The sequence below is a fragment of the Poeciliopsis prolifica genome, unplaced genomic scaffold, assembly GCF_027474105.1.
Source record: "Poeciliopsis prolifica strain line A6 unplaced genomic scaffold, Auburn_PproV2 SCAFFOLD081, whole genome shotgun sequence".
Taxonomy (NCBI): Eukaryota; Metazoa; Chordata; class Actinopteri; order Cyprinodontiformes; family Poeciliidae; genus Poeciliopsis; species Poeciliopsis prolifica.
This window is the reverse complement of record NW_026562456.1, coordinates 661,551-681,074: the sequence shown is the minus strand read 5'-3', so window position 1 is coordinate 681,074 and position 19,524 is coordinate 661,551. Positions and strand designations below refer to the sequence as shown.

General features: G+C 39.8%; 1 protein-coding gene across 10 annotated transcripts in view; it reads left to right on the top strand.

Moving 5' to 3' along the window:
• The window catches only part of grip1 (glutamate receptor interacting protein 1), a 50,241-nt gene that overhangs the window by 18,687 nt on the left and 12,030 nt on the right, over positions 1-19,524 (top strand). For 3 of the 10 annotated variants that reach the window (XM_055022046.1, XM_055022045.1, XM_055022043.1), the window contains exons 2-13: positions 10,000-10,080; positions 12,330-12,480; positions 12,891-13,036; positions 13,804-13,887; positions 13,966-14,041; positions 14,116-14,261; positions 14,590-14,737; positions 14,847-15,016; positions 16,063-16,200; positions 16,291-16,440; positions 17,253-17,439; positions 18,650-18,795. In XM_055022046.1, the coding sequence (XP_054878021.1) occupies positions 10,000-10,080; positions 12,330-12,480; positions 12,891-13,036; positions 13,804-13,887; positions 13,966-14,041; positions 14,116-14,261; positions 14,590-14,737; positions 14,847-15,016; positions 16,063-16,200; positions 16,291-16,440; positions 17,253-17,439; positions 18,650-18,795 (1,623 nt within the window). Of the gene's footprint in view, positions 1-2,929; positions 3,303-9,999; positions 10,081-12,329; positions 12,481-12,890; positions 13,037-13,803; positions 13,888-13,965; positions 14,042-14,115; positions 14,262-14,589; positions 14,738-14,846; positions 15,017-16,062; positions 16,201-16,290; positions 16,441-17,252; positions 17,440-18,649; positions 18,796-19,524 lie in introns of those variants that run through there. The other 7 variants (XM_055022050.1, XM_055022044.1, XM_055022053.1 and 4 more) reach the window with 5 other exon arrangements.

The following is a 19,524-nucleotide window of genomic DNA, read 5'->3' as shown; positions in this document are numbered from 1 at the left end:
TGTTATTAACACCCAGTTTATGTTCGCACACAGAAGAAGATGTCCCGGTGACTCAAAGCCTCGTGTTCACACACACACACACACACACACACACACACACACACACACACACACACACAGTGATTTTGTTGTTTTGAAATGCCAGCAGCTGTGATGATAACCTGGAATGTGTGTGTGTGTGTGTGTGTGTGTGTGTGTGTGTGTGTGTTGTGGTGTGTGTGTGTGTGTGTGTGCGTGCGTGCGTGTGTGTGCTCTGCTTTCATCTGTAAAATCACTCTCTCTTGTACGTCACTCTCGACCCTTAATTATTCATCGGCCTGTTTCCACGGTAACTGCTGCGGCCGCATGCGCGTGTTCGGCAGCAGCGGGACGGGCCTCATCAGCTCGCCACGGTGTATTATTACACGCGTGGTGCGTTCAAGGACGTCCGTAAACTTGGGCACTTGGCAGCAGAACCTTTCTGCGCTGGGACCGGTTGGTTTGGATCGATGCTGAATCTGGTTCTGTTTTCTTTTGGTTCTACTTCCTGTAATCCTCTTTCTGGTTCTGATTCTTCAGATTTTGAAAACTTTTTTCAGTTCTGGTCGCAATAGCGGCTAATCTTAGTTTTTTGGTTCTGGTGGATAAAACACCTTCTGATTTATGATACAACTAGTTCTGTTCATTAGCAGGTTCTGGTTCATTAGCTGGTTCTGGTTCATTAGCAGGTTCTGGTTCGTTAGCTGGTTCTGGTTCATTAGCTGGTTCTGGTTCATTAGCTGGTTCTGGTTCGTTAGCTGGTTCTGGTTCGTTCGCTGGTTCTGGTTTGTTAGCTGGTTCTGGTTTGTTCGCTGGTTCTGGTTCATTAGCAGGTTCTGGTTCGTTAGCTGGTTCTGGTTCATTAGCTGGTTCTGGTTCATTAGCTGGTTCTGGTTCGTTAGCTGGTTCTGGTTCATTAGCTGGTTCTGGTTCATTAGCTGGTTCTGGTTCATTAACTGGTTCTGGTTCATTAGCTGGTTCTGGTTCATTAGCTGGTTCTGGTTCGTTAGCTGGTTCTGGTTCGTTAGCTGGTTCTGGTTCGTTCGCTGGTTCTGGTTCGTTCGCTGGTTCTGGTTCGTTCGCTGGTTCTGGTTCATTAGCTGGTTCTGGTTCGTTAGCTGGTTCTGGTTCGTTAGCTGGTTCTGGTTCGTTCGCTGGTTCTGGTTCGTTCGCTGGTTCTGGTTCGTTCGCTGGTTCTACCCCAGTTTGTTGGATTTTAACAGGTTTCTTCCATTTTATCCTGTTTGAATTCTTTGGACTTTTCAGAACCAGTGTTATAGATAACAGGTGGTTCTGGTTTCAGACTCTTGAGGAACACTGTGATCCATGTAGTTCTGGTTCTTTTGGTTCAGAATCCCAGAGTCCAGTCTGGGTTCCAGTTCTGATGGTTTATGGATCTCAGCTGGTTCTAAATTTGATGGTTCTTCTGAGTCCGGTTCTGTCTGGATTTGCTTGATCTGCTCAGCTGGTTCTGAGTTGTTGGCTTTAACTCTGATTGAATCCCATTGCCCAAAGGTTTCAGAACCATTGTCAGATAGGATGGGTTCTGTTTGGTTTGGACCTCCATTGAGTCTGGATGTTTCTTATTGTTGGTCATTTGTTGTGTTCGAAGTGTTCTGGTTCTGTGTCGAACTGCTCTGGGATATTTTCTGCCTTATTATTTGATTTGGGTCTGGGTTCAGTCTGGTTCTAAAATTTCTCAATGGTTCTAATCTAACTGGTTTCTGGTTCTGTTGGGTTTTATTTATTTAAACTGGTTATGAATGGTTTGGGTTCTTTTATATTGTATCCTCTTGGTACTGGTTCTGGTTCTGGCTTTAGATTATTTACCGAACGGGTTTGGTAATTTATCCAGAACCTCTTTCTTTAAGCTGTAATCTCTCAGCCCGTTTTCAGCTGGTTCTGATTTTATGTTGCTCTTTTTATTTTGTGATTTTTTTTTCCTGACTTTTAGAGAAAAAATATTACTGGAAGTTAAAAAAAAAAAAAAGAAAAAAAGTACAAAGTTTGGTTTAAAGATAAACAATAGCGCTGCAGCTTCAAGCTGCGATGCTGTTGTGTCACCAACAGGAGGCGCAACAGTCTGTAGGAGAATCTGATGGTAAATCTGACCAGCAGGGGGCAGCAGACATCAGATTCTGAGACAGAAGTCTGTTGGACTGAGGATGATGATGCTGCTGGGGAGACACGGACTGAGGAAGGTTGAGAGAGAGAGAGAGAGAGAGAGAGAGAGAGAGAGAGAGAGAGAGAGAGAGAGAGAGAGAGGTTATAGTAAAATATCACAGATTATACCTTTAATACACAATGACTGACGTTAATCTGCTGTAATCTGCTGCTGGAACACTGACCTACATGTCTGACCACTTCCTACTGCAGGACACGCCCCCTTATCAGTGCCGGCCAATCACATGGCACGCTACCCAGGAGCTGAGCGCTGATTGGTCCTCACAGCGTCAGCCTCCGGAACCGGACCGTTTAATTAGTTTGGGTCAATTTAATACTTGATTTTATCGGATTTGTTGTTATTAATGCTGCTGATTTTCACTGTTTAATCTGTTTCTGCTGACGTTTCGTCTCTCTTTTCATTTTGTGGTTAAATTAAACATCAAATACTTTTTATTGTAATAAATATTAATTAAGTAGAAAATCAGCTATTTTCTTCTGAGGCACTGAAAGTAAAAATAAATTTTTTATTAAACAAATATATAAGAAACTAAAATATAAATTATAAAAAATTAAATTAAAATAAAACAGTAGAACATTTATCAAATAACTTATTTTGATTTATAACTAAAACAGTAAATTTAATCCATCCATCCATCCATCCATCCATCCATCCATCCATCCATCCATCCATCCATCCAGATGCTCAGTCCAGTGGTGAGACACAGCAGCCTCCCTACCCTCCCCTCCTCCCTCCCTCCTCTTCATCCTCCGGTCTGCGCAGACTCTTCCTCCCCCTCTCCTCTCCTCTCTCTCTTCCCCTCTGGCTGATTTTTTTATTTTTTATCTGAGAGCTTCACATCTGCAGCGCTCTCCGCCTCCCTCTCTCGCCTTCGATGACAGTTTCGGTTTGAGGAGCTCCTCCGTCTCTCAGCCGCTCACAGAGGAAGAAGAGGAGGAAGAGGAGTATTTCCCATTTTTACAATCTTTCTTTTCCGTTCTTCATCGGCGGCGGCTGCACCTGCATGGCGCTCGGGGGGGAGGCGACGCTCGGCTCGGCTTCACTATGATCGCCGTGTCGTTTAAGTGTCGCTGCCAGATCCTGCGTAGGGTGAACAAAGGTAGAGACAACGTGTGTGTGTGTGTGTGTGTGTGTGCGTGTGTGTGTGTGTGTGTGTTAGCATGCAACATACATGCTGCATGTTGGTCGTGTGTCTCTGGTGGCAAACTGCTGACATTGAACATGAAGAGAGGAGAAGGGGTTATTGGGGATTATAGCCAGCTGTGTGCGTGTGTGTGTGTGCGTGTATGTGTGTGTGTGTGTGCTAAATGATCTCCTGATGGATCCATCCAGTTGATGGCTGCAGGTTGCTGCGGCTCTGGGCAGCGTCTTATTATCCAGGATCTAATATTCATGTGTGAACAGGAAGCAGAGCAGGCAGGCGATGGCTGGTTGTTTGTTTCTGATCAGATTCTCCGTCTCTCCATCCGGTTTGAAGCTTCAGGTGTTTCTTGGTTGCTTGTTGTTTTTTTCTTTTGCTTTTTATGGCTATGACACAACTTTCAGGGTGAAACTGTGAGCTCGAGTTTTTTTCTCTCCTGTCGGAAAGAGTTTATGTGACGCTGAAATATTCTCAGAGAATAAAGTCAAACTTCTCATACTCGACTCTTCAGGTCCATCTCAAAGCCTCGATTCTTACACTAAAGGCGATCAGTCCGCTTGAATTAAATTCTCATTTGTTTGCCTACAAAGCCCGGTTGTTTAGGGTTGGTGTTTATGCGCAGTTGAAGTTTGGTCCACTTACAAACCTCGGATGTTTCCATACCTGGTAGTCCGGTAGACTTGGTTCGACTGGGACCAAAACTGCAGCATTTGTTACACTTTCAGCTGCTGTGGTTCTCTTTCACACCAACCAAATTAAATGAATAACCTGTTCCCCTCCTCGCCTGTGGGGGCGCTGCACCAAGATCCACTGAAGGAAACGACATGAAAACCTATAAAGACGACCCTGAGCTCAACTTTCTTCCAAAAATGTAAACAAAAATGGAGTGGCATTGGATTTTAGCGGTTGGACGGTTTTACTTTTGTCTTTTGTAAAAACTTACATCACATTTTTTCTGCTAGCTCTAGCCTAGCGTGTTTGTTTTGGTTGGTTTTACCCTTAATGCCCTGCGGTTTTGTCCACTTTCTGCTCTGGTATGTTTGGTGTATGCATGTGAACCACACCTGAGTTCACTACCAAAACAAGCCTACATTCTTCTCTAGTTTTGATTAAAGTGATCTCAGTTCGGTTTAACGCAACTCCAGTTTGTTTGCCAGAAGGTTCGGTTCGGTTCGGTTGGGAGAGTGTGAATGTGAAATCGGACCAAAAAAGCTTAAAAGTCTTGGTGTGGATTCAGTTGAAGTGAACTCTGGTGCGGTTTGAATGCATTTGAACATCAAGCAGACAGACCGCTCCGAAAGCAGGAAATGGACCACAACGCAAAGCATTCTGGGTAAATACAACCAAGACAAACCTGTGGGCCTAAAGAACAACCGCTGAAACCTGTGGAAACCATTTCTCTTTGCTTGTTGTGAAGAAAGAAGTTGAGGCCAGTATTTTCTGCTTTGGTTTTTGTGTTGTTTCTTTCAGTAATTCTTGGTGCAGCGCCCCCATAGGTGAGGAGGGGAACCGGTTTTTCAAAGGATTTGGGTGGTTTGAGAAAGAGAACCACAGCAGCTGGAAATGTAACAGATGTTGCAATTTTTATCCCCGATCGAACCGAGTCAGGTGGAAAAACCCTAAATTGTTCAAATTTGAAGTGTTTTTCTCTCAGGCTAAGACAGGATAATTTATCTGACTTATCAGCCAAACGCAGCTCTTCTGTCAACTATTTGCTTTCTTAAAATGTCAAATCAAACATCAACATGAATATGACAAGAAAGATGCATCATTCATCAAATCCTTCAGGGAGTCAAAGCCTTTATGTTTTCTAAAAAATGAGTCAGTTTCAGCAGTCTGTCCTTGGAGGTTCGCATGTCATCCGGCTGCTTTTTACAGGAAATTATCAATATTTTAAAGAGATAGCTGTCTATTTAACTGTAACCCTCCAGGTTCCAATGAGTGTTGAATTTGACATTATACATGTTCAGGATTTACAGAGATTTCTCCCTATAATCACTCATGTTAGACAGGTTTTCTTTTCATTATTGTTTTACTATGCAGTTATTCACTTTATTGTCTAAAATAGATAAATATTTTGTATAATGTGAAAAAATAATCTTGATTGAAAACACTGAACCCTTTTAACATAACCAAAAGACTAAAATTGCCTTCAATTAAAGTTTATCTAGTGATTTATCCTTTGACGAATCCAAGTGAAACTTCTATTAAATGAGAGACTGGACAATCCAGCACCACACAGAGGGATTTAAGAGCTCTTGCTGGGAAGCACAGTCCATTAAAGTTGAACTTTAGTGACTAAAAACTTTCATTCAAAGCCTGATTTCTGACAAAACTCAGCTAGCCGTTGCTCTAACAGAACAGAAAACTTTTTAGGAAGCAATATTACTATTCAACTTCCTCTCTTCTCTAGATAAGAGTTGAGAAAAAAATCACGTTTAACTCGTGGATTTAGTTGCGTTACATTAATGTTGCTGTCATAATGTTATTTTATTTAAAATGCTGAAATGTTAGCTTTAGTGACACATTCTCTCCTTATTGTTGAATTTTTACTAAAAATAAAAAGTAGGAACATTTAGATTTATTTTTGTTGTAATTTCAGAGGCTTGTTTTTTGTTTTGCTTTTTATTAAAGAAAAAATTTGATCTACATCAAATGTAAACTTCTTTTTAATTTCTCAGATTTCATGGCTTGTGAATCTCTTCATGTTCTGGTTGATATGTTTTTTATCTGTTTCTTTTTGTTTGTGCTTCTTTCTCTTGTTACACAGTTCAAAAGTTAGCTGGTTTAATGTCACAGTTTACTGGGACGTTACAGATTCAATTGAATTCTCATTATACAACCAGAGTTGTTCTGCAGCCTCACAGACGAGGTGAAGACAACATCCAAATTAGGTCTGAATGGTTAAATCCTGAACAAACAGTGTTGGAACAAAACATTTTTGCCAGTTGGAGTTTATTTCAGGCCACTTTCTGCTCTGTTTCTTTTGCTTCTTTTGATTTTATGTTTGTTTTTTACATGAAATAATAAATCAGAGGAGAAATAAAAATTATAGTGAGTTGCTAGAAATTTTAAAACTTAGCTTTCCTTCCTCTGACAACATCAGTAAAATCAAACATAATTTCTAATCTGTGCTGTAAGTGTTCAAATAAGGTGTAGCGTAAATATTTTTTGTTAAAATTTTTTCCTATGGATTATCATCCCATTTATGGTAGAAAAAAATATATATATATTTTTTTTAAATATATATAGCAGGCATAGTAGAATTTTAGAGAGCAGTAAAACCTGCTAACCAAACATGCTGGAACTCTGGCAGGGTTGCTAGGTAACGGGCAGAACTTTGGCTGGGTTGCTAGGTAACAGGCGGCTCTCTGTCGGGGTTGCTAGGTAACAGGCAGCTCTCTGTCGGGGTTGCTAGGTAACGTTGAAGCGCCCGCAGACTGTTCCATCGTAATTTAACCAAAATTCACACAGCCTGACTCCAATACTCAACTCAGAGGCGGGTTGATTGAAATAAAATCCACTTTTTAAGAATATTTCCTCTTGTTTTAGAAAACAAAGTCATTTAATTGGATCTGATATGAAAAATATCAGGGATTTTATTTTTGAGCCGTATTCCCAGACATTTAATTTATTGGATTAATTTTGTGTATTCACAAATTAACAAGAAGATGTGATCTGAATGTTCTTTACTTTTGTTATCTATATTTTGATGTCTATTAAAAACCCTAATATTGAACCTTTTGAACAGCAGATGGTTTATTGGATCAAAGGAGCTGCTTCCTCCGAGTCCCAGCAGCAGAACCAGACTGGAAACCGGAACCTTGTCTGCCTGAAATCTGTTGAGACTCTGACTTTGGCTCTGCTCTTCCCCTCTTCTTCCTTTTTAATTACGGGAATCACAGCAAACACTTGAGCAAGTTGGACCCGTCCTCCACTCCAAGCCCCAGGACTCCCAGGATCAAGCTGGGGAATAACTTTCATCATTTTTGCCTCCATTTGAAGTTTCGCAGCTCTTTTTAAGTGGCTCAGTAGGTTTCCTCTTGCAGCCAAACATCTCGACTCGGTGGTTTTTAAAGCAGCACCTCTTAACGTCTGAATTTAACCCTCGGAGAAAAGCTTTGTCTCCGCCACAGCCGCTGCTCTTTCGGTTCGCCTGTGTATTTTAAACGACTTTGAATGAGTCTATAATAAGGTACGGAGCGTCAGTGTGTCGCTGTATTCCTCAGAGGATATTAAATATACAACTGAAAACACAGCTCAGCTCTGAAACCCTACATAGTAGCTGCAGGACAAGAGTAATGAATGTAAATGCAAATATTGTTTATTTTTAATAAGCAGCAAGTCTCAGATCATCGGGGCGGCACATTTTTAAAGACATTTAGGGGATATAATGAGGTACTTTATTACATTATGCGTTCCCAAAATGAAAGCCAGAACTTGAGAAGGTGTTATCCAGACGGTTTCTGCCAGCAGCGATCAAAGTTTATAGCCATCGATCTGTTCAGGGACCCCCTGCTGCTTCACCGCAGGATGAAGGGAATCTGCAGATCAGAACAACCGAATCGATCTGCAGGCGCTGAGAGGAGACCTTCGTCAAAACAACAAACTGACCTGAGCTGTTTGTTACATCGGTTATCTGAAGCTCTCTTAAGGTCTGAGCTTTGACTGGGACGTTTCAGCACTTCAACTCTTCTTATTCTTGTTTGTCCATTTGTCCAAGCGGGGCTGGACAAATGGACTCATTTAAATCTTGATTACTGTCCAGGGTTTGTGCAGGTGATTGATGATTCGTTTCAACAGGTTAGGGTTGGTGCGTATGGCCTATACAAAACATGTTCGGCAGATTTTTTTTTTTTACATAATAATGAAATTTTTGTCTTTTCAGTTCTGCCCAGTTTTAGGGACTCATCACTTTACATCTACATAAACTCAACATTTCAAACAGATGCGCAATTATACAACTCTACATCTTTAAAAAGCAATAGTAGCGCCTCCTGCAAAACCAACAGGAATGCAGCAAAGGGTGAGACACAAACAGCAGTTAAACCAGCCGTGTGAATACAGTAGTGGAATTTTTCTATCTGTTACAACAAATCGATCAAAAACACGCCGCTTGTCTTACATACAGCAGTAGAAACAAGCTGGAGCTCTGCTTGGGTTGCTAGGTAACGGTCGGAACTCTGCCTGGGTTGCTAGGTAACGGTCGGAACTCTGCCTGGGTTGCTAGGTAACGGTCGGAACTCTGCCTGGGTTGCTAGGTAACGGTCGGAACTCTGCCTGGGTTGCTAGGTAACGGTCGGAACTCTGCCTGGGTTGCTAGGTAACGGGCAGTGCCTGCTGATTTGTTGCATTACTTTCCAGAGGTTTTTGAAACGACTCATTTTCCAGATGCCACAAAACATGAACTGATGAGTGATTGTAGAATCACTCATAAAAGTCAAAAGGATCCAATCATTTTTGCTCAAAATCTAAAATACATCAGGAAATCAGAACAAATCAACAAGTCAAACTACAACGAGGTTATTATTTTACGCTGGTTGCAGAAGTACTGACTCCCTTCAAACGCGTTTAAAGATCCTTTGCTGTTACTTTCCCTCATGTGGAGACGCACAGGGTTGGTTTTCACTCCCCGCTCCTGCTTTTGGGTTTAATTTCTAATGAATAAATGATGAGATGGTGTGATGTGTCATGTTTTGTTGCTGTTCACCTGATTTTAGGATGTCCTGACGCAACAAACATCGCTTGTTTATATTTTAGCATCACTGCAAATGCAAATTTAATCCTCAATCTGAGTGAATTTACGTCAGCATTTCAGCCGAAGCTTTTATTTGAGCCGTATGCAGTATTATACGGAGCATGTTGAGTACATAGTAGTGTCGCAGAGCACAGAAAAGGCTGGATGCTGCTGCCCTACATCTGAAGGAGGAGGAGGAGGCTCTGCTTTCATCTTCACTTAGATATGGTCTGAATGTGAGTGTGTGTGTTACAAGTCTACTGGGGACCAAAACCTGAAACAATCACATTCAGGGGATTCAATTTGGAGAACGAAATAAAAACAATCCTGACATTTTATTAGAACGACGCAGATTTAGGGTCAGAAACTGAATTCAGTTCAAGCTGAGCCTCCAGGATGGGGATGTCCTCACAATGGCTGGAAAACATGAACTGTTTCCACAATCTCATTTTGCTTCTGAGCTCGGCTGCTGGAACCAAACAGAGCCAATCCAGATCCGATTAGAATAAATTACAGCCCAACAGGAAGCCAAAATATAATAAGGGTAAAGAGGGAGATAAAACAGAAAGAGCTCGATGGGAAACTTTTGGTTCTTTTGGTGTTTTCTTTTAATAATCTGAGATTCTACCTGGATTAAAACTCATAATTAAATCCAACCATTAGTCTGTATTTACTGACAGTTTTTTATCTTAAACTTTTTGTTTTACTTATTAAACAAAAATTAAAATTAAAAAAGTTGTTTTCTAGACAAGTAAAAAGTCATTCCCAGAATGATTGAAGATATGTTTGAAACTAACCAGTAGTTGTTGGTGGGAAGTCTGAAGTGAATTAAAACCAGTTGGAAGTGTTGTTCTGAATCCAGCTGATTGGAGTTTAAATCAGTAAATGATGGTGTGTTTTTGTGTGTTTTCCTTTCAGATGAAGGGCCGTACACGAAGCACTCGGCCGGGTCGCGACCTCCAGACGGAGCGCTGGCCATCAGGAGGCAGAGTATTCCAGGTAACACTCCCACCATCATCCTGCTGATGGTTTAAAATGGGTTACTGGGATTCCTGTGGTTGGGAGTTATGAAGACGGCAGGTAAAAGTGGAGAACAGGTACAGCTGGTGTTCTCCGCCCATTAGTTGTAGCAAGATGCTTTGTTTGCACTTTATCTGCTCCCACCTGGAGCTGCTGGCCTCGTTAGAACTGCTGTCTGTGAAAACCTGCCAGAAAGAAATTGGTGCTTGTTACAAGGAAGAATTGAAACTATTTACAGAAACTGGTGGAAATGTTTGTTTAACGTGTTTACACCAGTAAGACCAGTAAAAAGAAAATCACTTGGAGACATTTGATGGTTTTCTGCTTTGAAACTGTTGCTGCTAGAAACACTTTAGTATTTTTTGGTTTTATTTTATTAGTTATTTAGATTCTTTTTTATTTGCCTTCTTATATTTATTGACTTAATTTGGATTTTCTTTAATTTTTCAAATATTTTCATTTTCTGTACATATATGTACAATTTAAGATCTTAAATATTGTTTATCTAATTTTGTTAAGCGTTATTTACTTATATTTTTATTTTTATGTGTTGTAACTACTTGGTTTGGATTTTTTTTTTTAATATGTTTTTTTAAATTATTTTCAATTAATTATATTTAGGCATATTTAATTCTTTTTTGGGTTTATAAAGTCAAATATATTTTTTTAATTGTTTAACATTAACTGGGTTATATTTTAGTTATTTGATTTTGGTTAAAATATTTTTTGAATTTTTATTTTATTTCATCTTGTTTTTTATTATTGTGATTAAATGTCTTTGACAGTTTATTTGTTTTGACATAAAATATTGCTTCAAATTTTATATATTATAATTTTTGCAATGCTTTATAATAATAATAATTATTATTAATACAGTCTACTTCTTTTATTCTGAATTATTTTAATGTAATTGCACTATTTTATTGTTTTTATTTATTTTTTTCTGTATTTTATTTGCTTCTTTGTGTAAAATTTTAATTAAATTTAACTGGATTATTTTATTTATATATTTAATTCATAAAGTCAAGTAGATATTCCTATTTACATTCCCAGCTGAACAAGCAGTTGGTAAAATTAAATGTTTTTTGCATTTCCATTAAATCTCAGTTAAAATTAAACCTTTAAAAAGTGCTGCGGGTTAAATTTCCTGGTTGAACTGCTGGCACAGAGACTGCAGGTTGATGCTGCTTCATCGGCGGTGAAACAGAGGAGGCACAGTTCACATTCAGGCTGCAAAGAGCCCGTCTACAGAAATAGAGCTTCCTGTGAGGCTGGCTTTCTTCCTCAGCTCCTTTAAGTAAAAAAAGCCGTTTTGTGAAGAAACAATTTTAGAAGCGGCTCCTCTGCAGCTGCAGGGAGCTGCTTCATCAAACACGGGAGCAGAATCAAAGATCGGAGGTTTTCTTTTTTTAGATGGAGTCGCTGTTCGCTGCTGTCTGTGAAACTGTCGTAATCTTGGCTGAATGAACCGAGGTGAATCCCTGACTCGTTAATATTAAAATCCAACGACGGAGTGAAATCCAGATGTCTGTTTTACCACCTGAGGACGGTTCACATCGCAGCAGCGGCAGCAGCTCTGTAGTTTCCTCGCGCCCAGCGCTTCCTCTGCTGAATAATTCAGAGGTTTGATAAAAAATAGATGGCCGACAGACCAGGATGACTTCTTTTCTGTTTTATTGGGGTTATTATTTAATTTCTCCTTGTGTTTTAGAGAAACACTACGGCGGCGTGTTAGCGTCATCGTAGATGGAAAACAGAGAAAATTTCCACCAAAAAACTCTGAGATTCTATAGAAAAAACAAGAAAATTTCTGAGCTTGAAAAGTGAAAAAAATGCTTTAAAAAACCCTGAAACTTTGAGAAAGGTTATTTATTTTAACTTCTGAGGTTGATTTTCAAGCTCTTTTTAAATTCAAATTTCATTATTTTTTTCTGGAAAATGTCAGATTATTTTGAGCAAATATCAACTTTTGTAGCTCAGACATTCCTTTTTTTTCTTTTTTTTTAGAAAATGTTTGAAATAACATTTCTGAGCTTTGTTTCTTGCAGATTTTCTACTTTTCAAACTGATAAATTTCTTCTGAGGTTAGTCTCAGAATTTCTGAACTTTTTAAAGCTGATTTTCCTCCTTTCGAACTCAAAGTTAATTTCTTTTTTGGTGGAAAAGACGTGTTTCCTGTCTGCATGGTGCTGCTGCGCTGTCGCAGAAACGCTGACCATGACCCGCAGGGCCCTGTTTTCCAGATGAGTTTCGGGGCTGCACGGTGGTGGAGCTGATGAAGAAGGAGGGAACGACGCTCGGACTCACCGTTTCAGGAGGAATCGACAAAGACGGAAAGCCTCGGGTTTCGAACCTGCGACAAGGAGGGATCGCTGCCAGGTGATATCAGTTAATTTTGTCTACATTTAAAGGATTCCCAGAAACTGCTGCAGGTCCTTTTGGGTGTTGGTTCCCCGTTTACTTTTGGAAAAGCTGTAGTTGTCACACTAAGAAAAGAAAAAATGTGAGAATAAAGTCATAATATTGGCACTTTATTCTGACAGTTCTGATTTTTGTGTGACATTTAAAATTTATTCTCTTAATGTTTTTGATTTTACTTGCAAACTGTTTTTACAGGAGTTATTCTGGCAATATTATTCCTTTATTTCTTTATGTCTTTATTCTGAGTTCATTCTTGTAATATTCTGAGTTTATTTTCATCATAAAGTTTTTTATTTCTCCTTAGTCTATGTTTTCCATCTCAGAATTATCAGCTTTAAATGAATCGTTTTATAAAACTGTTTGTTCAGGAGTGACCAGCTGAATGTGGGCGACTACATCCGCTCGGTCAACGGCATCAACCTGGCCAAGTTCAGACACGACGAGATCATCAGCCTGCTGAAGAACGTCGGGGAGCGCGTGGTGCTGGAGGTCGAGTACGAGCTGCCGCCCGTCTGTAAGTGACTCAGCGTGTTCAGACTTTCCCTCCAAGGACCTGCAGTTTATTGAGCTTTGAATTTAGGCGCTACTTTAATCCTCCAACAGCATTTACATCCCTTTCATTTTTGAACATTTTGACCTGTTGGAGCAATATGTTAGTACAATGGTGCTTTAGGTCCATTGTAAAATGTTTTTTTTTTACATTTCTGCAAAAAAGTTACAAATATCTAAAAATTTGTGAAAAATAAACTAAAAAACGTTGAGGTTAATCTCAACTCTCCTTTTAAAAACTTGAACAATATACTCATAACAGTAATTAAGCCAAAACTGTACAAAATTTATAAACATTTCGCATTTATGATAAAACCTTGATTGTCTGGATATATATTTTACCAAAACAAATTTTTTTTCCGATTCACCGGATTCAAATTTACTAAAGAAATGCTGCATTATGGCATCTTACCCAATAAAATGTTTATTTTCTTATTTAAAATTTAATGTATTTGTTTATTTCTATTGTTTAATGTATTTATCATATTGTATAGAGAATGCTTAAGCAGTTTAATAAAAAATCTGCAGAACGTGACAATTTTTTAATGCAATTAATGATCACAATCATCATTAATCAGAATATTTGATTAATTGACTAATAAAATAATCATTAGTTGCAGCCCTAAATGCAACATTTCAGATTTCAGACGCTTTTACAAAAGTCGGATCTGATTTAGTTCCACATACAGAAGGTTTGTACCTGTGTGTGTTGACGATGTGTTTCTGTTGCAGCTGTGCAGGGGTCAGGGGTCATTTTTAAAAATGTGGAAGTGACGCTTCACAAAGATGGGAACAGCTTCGGCTTCGTCATCAGAGGTGAGCGCGGCTCGGTTTGTGTCTGAGCGTCTCAAAAATAAAAACGAGCAACATTCTAAAGCGACGTGTTCGTTATAGGAGGAACGCATGAGGACAGGAATAAGACCCGCCCCATCGTCATAACAACCGTCCGGCCGGGCGGACCCGCCGAAAGGTACCGACCTCTACAGACTTTTTGTCCCTCTGGAGCTTCTGTAGGAGCTAAAACCCGACGCTGTCGTTCTGCAGAGAAGGAACGATCAAGCCGGGCGATCGGTTGCTGAGCATCGATGGGATTCGCCTGCATGGCAGCACGCTGTCGGAGGCCATGAGCATCCTGAAGCAGTGCGGCCAGGAGGCCACGCTGCTCATCGAGTACGACGTGTCGGTGATGGGTCAGTTCGCTTTTTATTTTCACAGCAAGTCATGATTTCAGCCGCTTCAGTGTAAAATGTTTGTTTTGTTGTTTAGGATGTTTATTTGTAAGTTACAGAAAGGTTTTAAATAACAGAACCTCGTTTATTTATTCAATTTTAATCAATCTTTTGATCATTTAACTTCAAACAAGACACAACAGGCGAGTTTGGAAAAAAATTACAGGTAATTTTCATATAATTTAACCCACAAACTGCTGCTATAAAACCATGTGAGTGCATGAAATGTCAGCTTTCTGAGGACGGAGCCCTGTGGAACGGCAGCCAGTGACTGTTTTCACCCTTTCAGACTCGGTCGCCACGGCGTCGGGGCCCCTGCTGGTTGAGGTCGCCAAGGCGGCGGGATCCAGCCTGGGCGTGGCGCTGTCCACCTCCATGTTCTGCAGCAAGCAGGTCATCATCATCGACAAAGTCAAACCAGCCAGCATAGCAGACAGGTATGAGTCTGACGCTCTGATCCAATTCAAGCGTAGATTGAATTGGATCTTTTCACCCTTCATGCACAATGTTTACGCCCAGACATGCTTTGGTCATGTGGTTGTGCAGGTGTGGCGCTCTTCATGCCGGGGATCACATTCTGTCTGTTGACGGGAAGTCGATGGAGTTCTGTTCTCTGGCTGAAGCCACTCAGCTTCTCTCTGCTTCCTGTCAAACTGTCCGCATGGAGATTCTGCCACAGCACCAGGCCCGACCGGCCCTGAACGCACCGCAGCACGGTAACACAGAAAAACTGCACTTGGAGAGCCTGCAGATTTATGCCCAACTCCCCTTGAAGGCAGTTTGGAAATACATTGAATGTGTCAGATCTCTGCAGAAACAAAGTGATTATGAGGCGGAGCGGAACGTCCCCCAGCACGCTGTAAACATATACACATCAAACTTAATGAGCCCTGAACAAACTCAGTGCACTGAGAGGCCTTGAAAGCACCTCAGAGTGATTTTTAAAGGAGATGTATGGCGGCTTTTTTTCACAAGCTGAATTAAATTTCTGCAGAGGCTGGAAGATGCGGCTCAGAAGTAAAATCTCCAATTATTTTCATCCAATTTGAATCAATTTTATTACATTTTTTTGCTTGTTTTCTTTTCTAAAAAAATGACAGAAAATATGTTTAAAAATTAAATTTTATTTCTGTCATCAGTATTAGGGCCAAGCTACAATTTTTTTTGTTTAATTACAAAAAATTGTAGTTTAAATAAGATTTCATCAGAAAATTATTAAAATACAAAGTAATTTTTTTATGAATCAGGATTTAATGTGAGCATCTCAGTTCATGTAGTTCTTTCTTTGAAATAGCCAGTTAACAATAACTTTAATTAATAACAGATGCTAGCTCATCATTTGCATTTCACAAATGTCATATTTGCTTAATTAATTAATTAACTTCACAAGATGCCCAGCAATTTTTTTTTTTACAATTTTTATTTTTTTTGTGTCTGAATTTTCATAAAATTTTGACTTTATTCTCGTAGTGTTGTAACTTTATTCTTGTAATCAAAAATTTTAAAAAATCACAGCCTGGGTCTCAGAGTTGATTTGAATTCAAATAGATTCAGACAAATAGAAGCTGTAAACAAGATGGCCGCCGTGGGCGTTATGACATCACTTTGGGGGGGAAATAAATCCACATTTTCCAAAAATTAGACTCCTATGAAGCATTCTTAAAGTCGAGACCTTCCCTGACCTTTGACCCTCGTCCTGTCCCTTTGTTTTAACCTCTCCTTCCTCCTCCTTGTGCATGGTTGTGCCTGTGTGCATGTGCAGTCAAGGTGCAGCGTAGTCCCCGCCCCCTTCCCTGGGAAACTGGAGGCTCCGCCCCCATCCTCCCTCCCTACCACTACAACACCTACCACCCCGACCAATCAGGCGCCAGATCCCACAACCGCCATACAAACAACCCTCGTACGTCTTCTCTCCTTGGTTTTTGGTTTGGTTTTGATGCGTAAAACCAAACCCAAAAACTCGATAATGGGGGTTTCCGTGTCTCTGCAGCTCTCAGCCACTCGTTCTCTCCCGGCTCCATGTCGGCCTACAGCCTGTCGTCCCTCAACATGAGCACTCTGCCCAGGAACATGTATCCCACCAGTCCGCGCAGCACCATGATGAGGAGGAAGGCCAAGAAGAAGGACTTCAAAAGCTCCTGTGAGTCCAGATAAAAAGCTGACCGATTCGCTTTCTCTTCTGAAAAAGAAACCAGGAATGATCCCATCTTTGAGTTGGACATGGAGTATCAGGACCGGGCTCTGAGCATTTCTGCTTAATTACGAGAATATAGTTGTAATATTAGTAGAAAAAGACAAAACTTCACTACTAAACTGCTTAAAAATTAAGAAAAAAATGTTTTTAAGTTTATTTATCAGTTTGTTATTCTTTCTTTGAAATAAACTCAGTTGTTTCCATCATCGCTTCATGATAATAATTTTATGCTAATCTGCTTCTATTTAGCTTTATTTGAAAGACCAAAGTATAACTTCACAAAATGCTCCATGTTTAGTTCTCATTTTTTATTTTTTATGTTGGAGTTCTCATAAAAGTATGATTTTATCCTGTAATTTTGTGATTTTATTCTAGTAGTATTTATCTGTAAATCTTACACCAAAACATAACTTCACAAGATGCTCAACATTTCTCAAGTTTGATAAAACTTTTTATTTCTCATAAAATTTTGACTTTATTCTCCTCATATTACAACTTTCTTTTTTTTTTTTTGTCGTACAACTTTATTCTTGAAATATTCTGACTTTTTTTCTCTTAATAAAAAATACAAATTGTGACCTGGCCCTAATATTTCATCCTAGAGTTCACCTGAATTCAAAGTGTGAACGGTTGTGAAACAAGATGGCCGCCCTGGGAAATAACACCTTTCCAGACGATTAAATCTTATAAAACTTAACAAATCCAAATTGATAAACTTGATTCGTCGGCCCAGCAGTAACTGTGCTGTTCGTCTGCAGTGTCTCTGGCCTCCAGCACGGTCGGCCTCGCCGGTCAGGTCGTCCACACGGAAACCACAGAGGTCACGTTGTTGGGCGACGGCATCATGGGGTTTGGCCTGCAGCTCCAAGGCGGAGTCTTTGCGACGGAGACGCTGTCGTCGCCGCCGCTCATCGCCTACATTGACCCGGACAGCCCTGCAGAGAGGTGAGCAGGTTCACTTTGGACATTTTATACTGTCAGTCATTTCACAAATTTTAACTCAAAATTCAACAAATTTAGACACAAATCTGCAGTTTTTGTCTCTTATGGAAAGAAATTTATTTGGAAAAATGCTTGTTTGCCTGATTTTATTTGATAACTTTGTTTTTATGAATTATTCTCATTTTGGTCTTTAAACGTCCACATAACTTTATATTTTGGTTTTTCTCATAATATTATCTTCATGCTTCATTTGCCAAATACTTTTTACTATTTCTTGATGAATTTCTGGGATGGACTTTTTACTTTTACTTCAATAAAAATATGTTAAAGTAGTGCTACTCTTACTGGAGTACTATTTTTGGGTATTCTACCCGCCTCTCAGCCCAAAGGATTCTGGGTAAATGCAACCAAAATTAATGTGCTAACCTAGCGCTAGCGGGCAAAAGGAACTCGTTTTTTACCAAAAAACACACACACAAAAAAAGAAATACCACAACCGCTGAAATTTGATGCTACTCCGTTTTTGTTTTCATTCGATGAAGAAGGAAGTTGCGCTCAGTGCCTTCTTCAGAGGTTTTTAATGTTGTTCTTGGTGCAGCGCTCCCGCAGGCGAGGAGGGGAACAGCTTCCTCAAAGGTTTAACGGCTGGTGAAAAATTTAACAAGAAATGTCTCCAGTTGAACTGATTCTACTGAACTATCAGTTGGAAAAACACCCAAAATATGTCAGAATATTTACATCACATGAGAGAAAACAAGTAGAAGTTACAAGTTTCATGCAAAATGTAATAGAATAGGGAGACAGTTTACCCTGAACTCATGTTTAATGTACGTTATACGCAGCTCAAATTAATTATGGTTACAGTTTGCACCAATACGTCACACAATTACTAAATATAATAATTTAATTCATAATTTTTAAAAGATACACATTATATTTTATTATATTTAATATTATTTTGTGATGATTCTTATCCTTTGTTAATGTATATATTCGTGTTGATGTAAGTATATTTTCTCTTCTCTCCAGTGAACGTTACAAGATGGATGTTTTTCTTTTATATGGCTCCAAATAAAGGATAATAATGTTGATCAAGATTAGTTTTTTTCATGGAGGCCCTGAAATTTTAATTGCTGTTATTAAACCATTCAGTTAGAAACATTTCAGTTTGAAATGTTTCTGATTTCTGTGTTTGATTTCTGTGTTTGTGCAGGTGTGGCATCCTGCAGATCGGTGACAGGATCCTGTCGATTAACGGCGTCCCGACCGAAGACTCGACCTTGGAGGAAACCAACCAGCTGCTCAGAGACTCGTCCATCACGGCGCAGCTCACGCTGGAGATCGAGTTTGACGTGGCAGGTGAGCGCGACGCTTTTCCAGGCTGCGGGCATGTTTGTTGTTCTGACTGATGAACAGCGACAGTCTGTGGTTGGTTCTGCTTTGTGAATGAAACACGTCCGGCTGGTATAAATAACCGCCCACGTCTGAGTTTAATACAACAACATAGCATGCTGTCAGGGATGACTCACAGACACATTGTGTGGCTTTTACAGGCGGAGTGGTGGAGATTCCTCTGATAACATACTTCATAAAACTTGAGACAATCTCCAGTTGTTTGGCTTTTAAAGGGCTCCTTCTAAGAAAAAATTCCTATTTTGCATGTTTTTATGGTTCAGTTTTGGTCCTAGCTGCTTCTACAAACAGGCCAGGCGTTTTTATAAAAAAACACCCAGCTGTTTTTTGCCAATTAGTCAATGTTTTTTTTTGGTGTCTGAAAAACAAGCTGTTTCAAAAACCTTCTGAATGTGACGTCACATTCCACTGTTGCCAGGCAACCCCAGCAGAGTTCCGCCCGTTACTTGGCAACCCCAGCAGAGTTCCGCCCGTTACTTGGCAACCCCGGCAGAGTTCCAGGACAGTTAGCTGATTTTACATGGACAAATATTTTTTTGTTCACTTAGCTTCCTGAAACTACTTCCGGCATTCTTGCTGGTTGCGCAGGACTCTCTACTAATGCTTTTCAAAGATGCACGGTTCTATAACTGTGCATCTGTTTTGCAGCCATTTTTATGCGAGAGTGAACGTTGA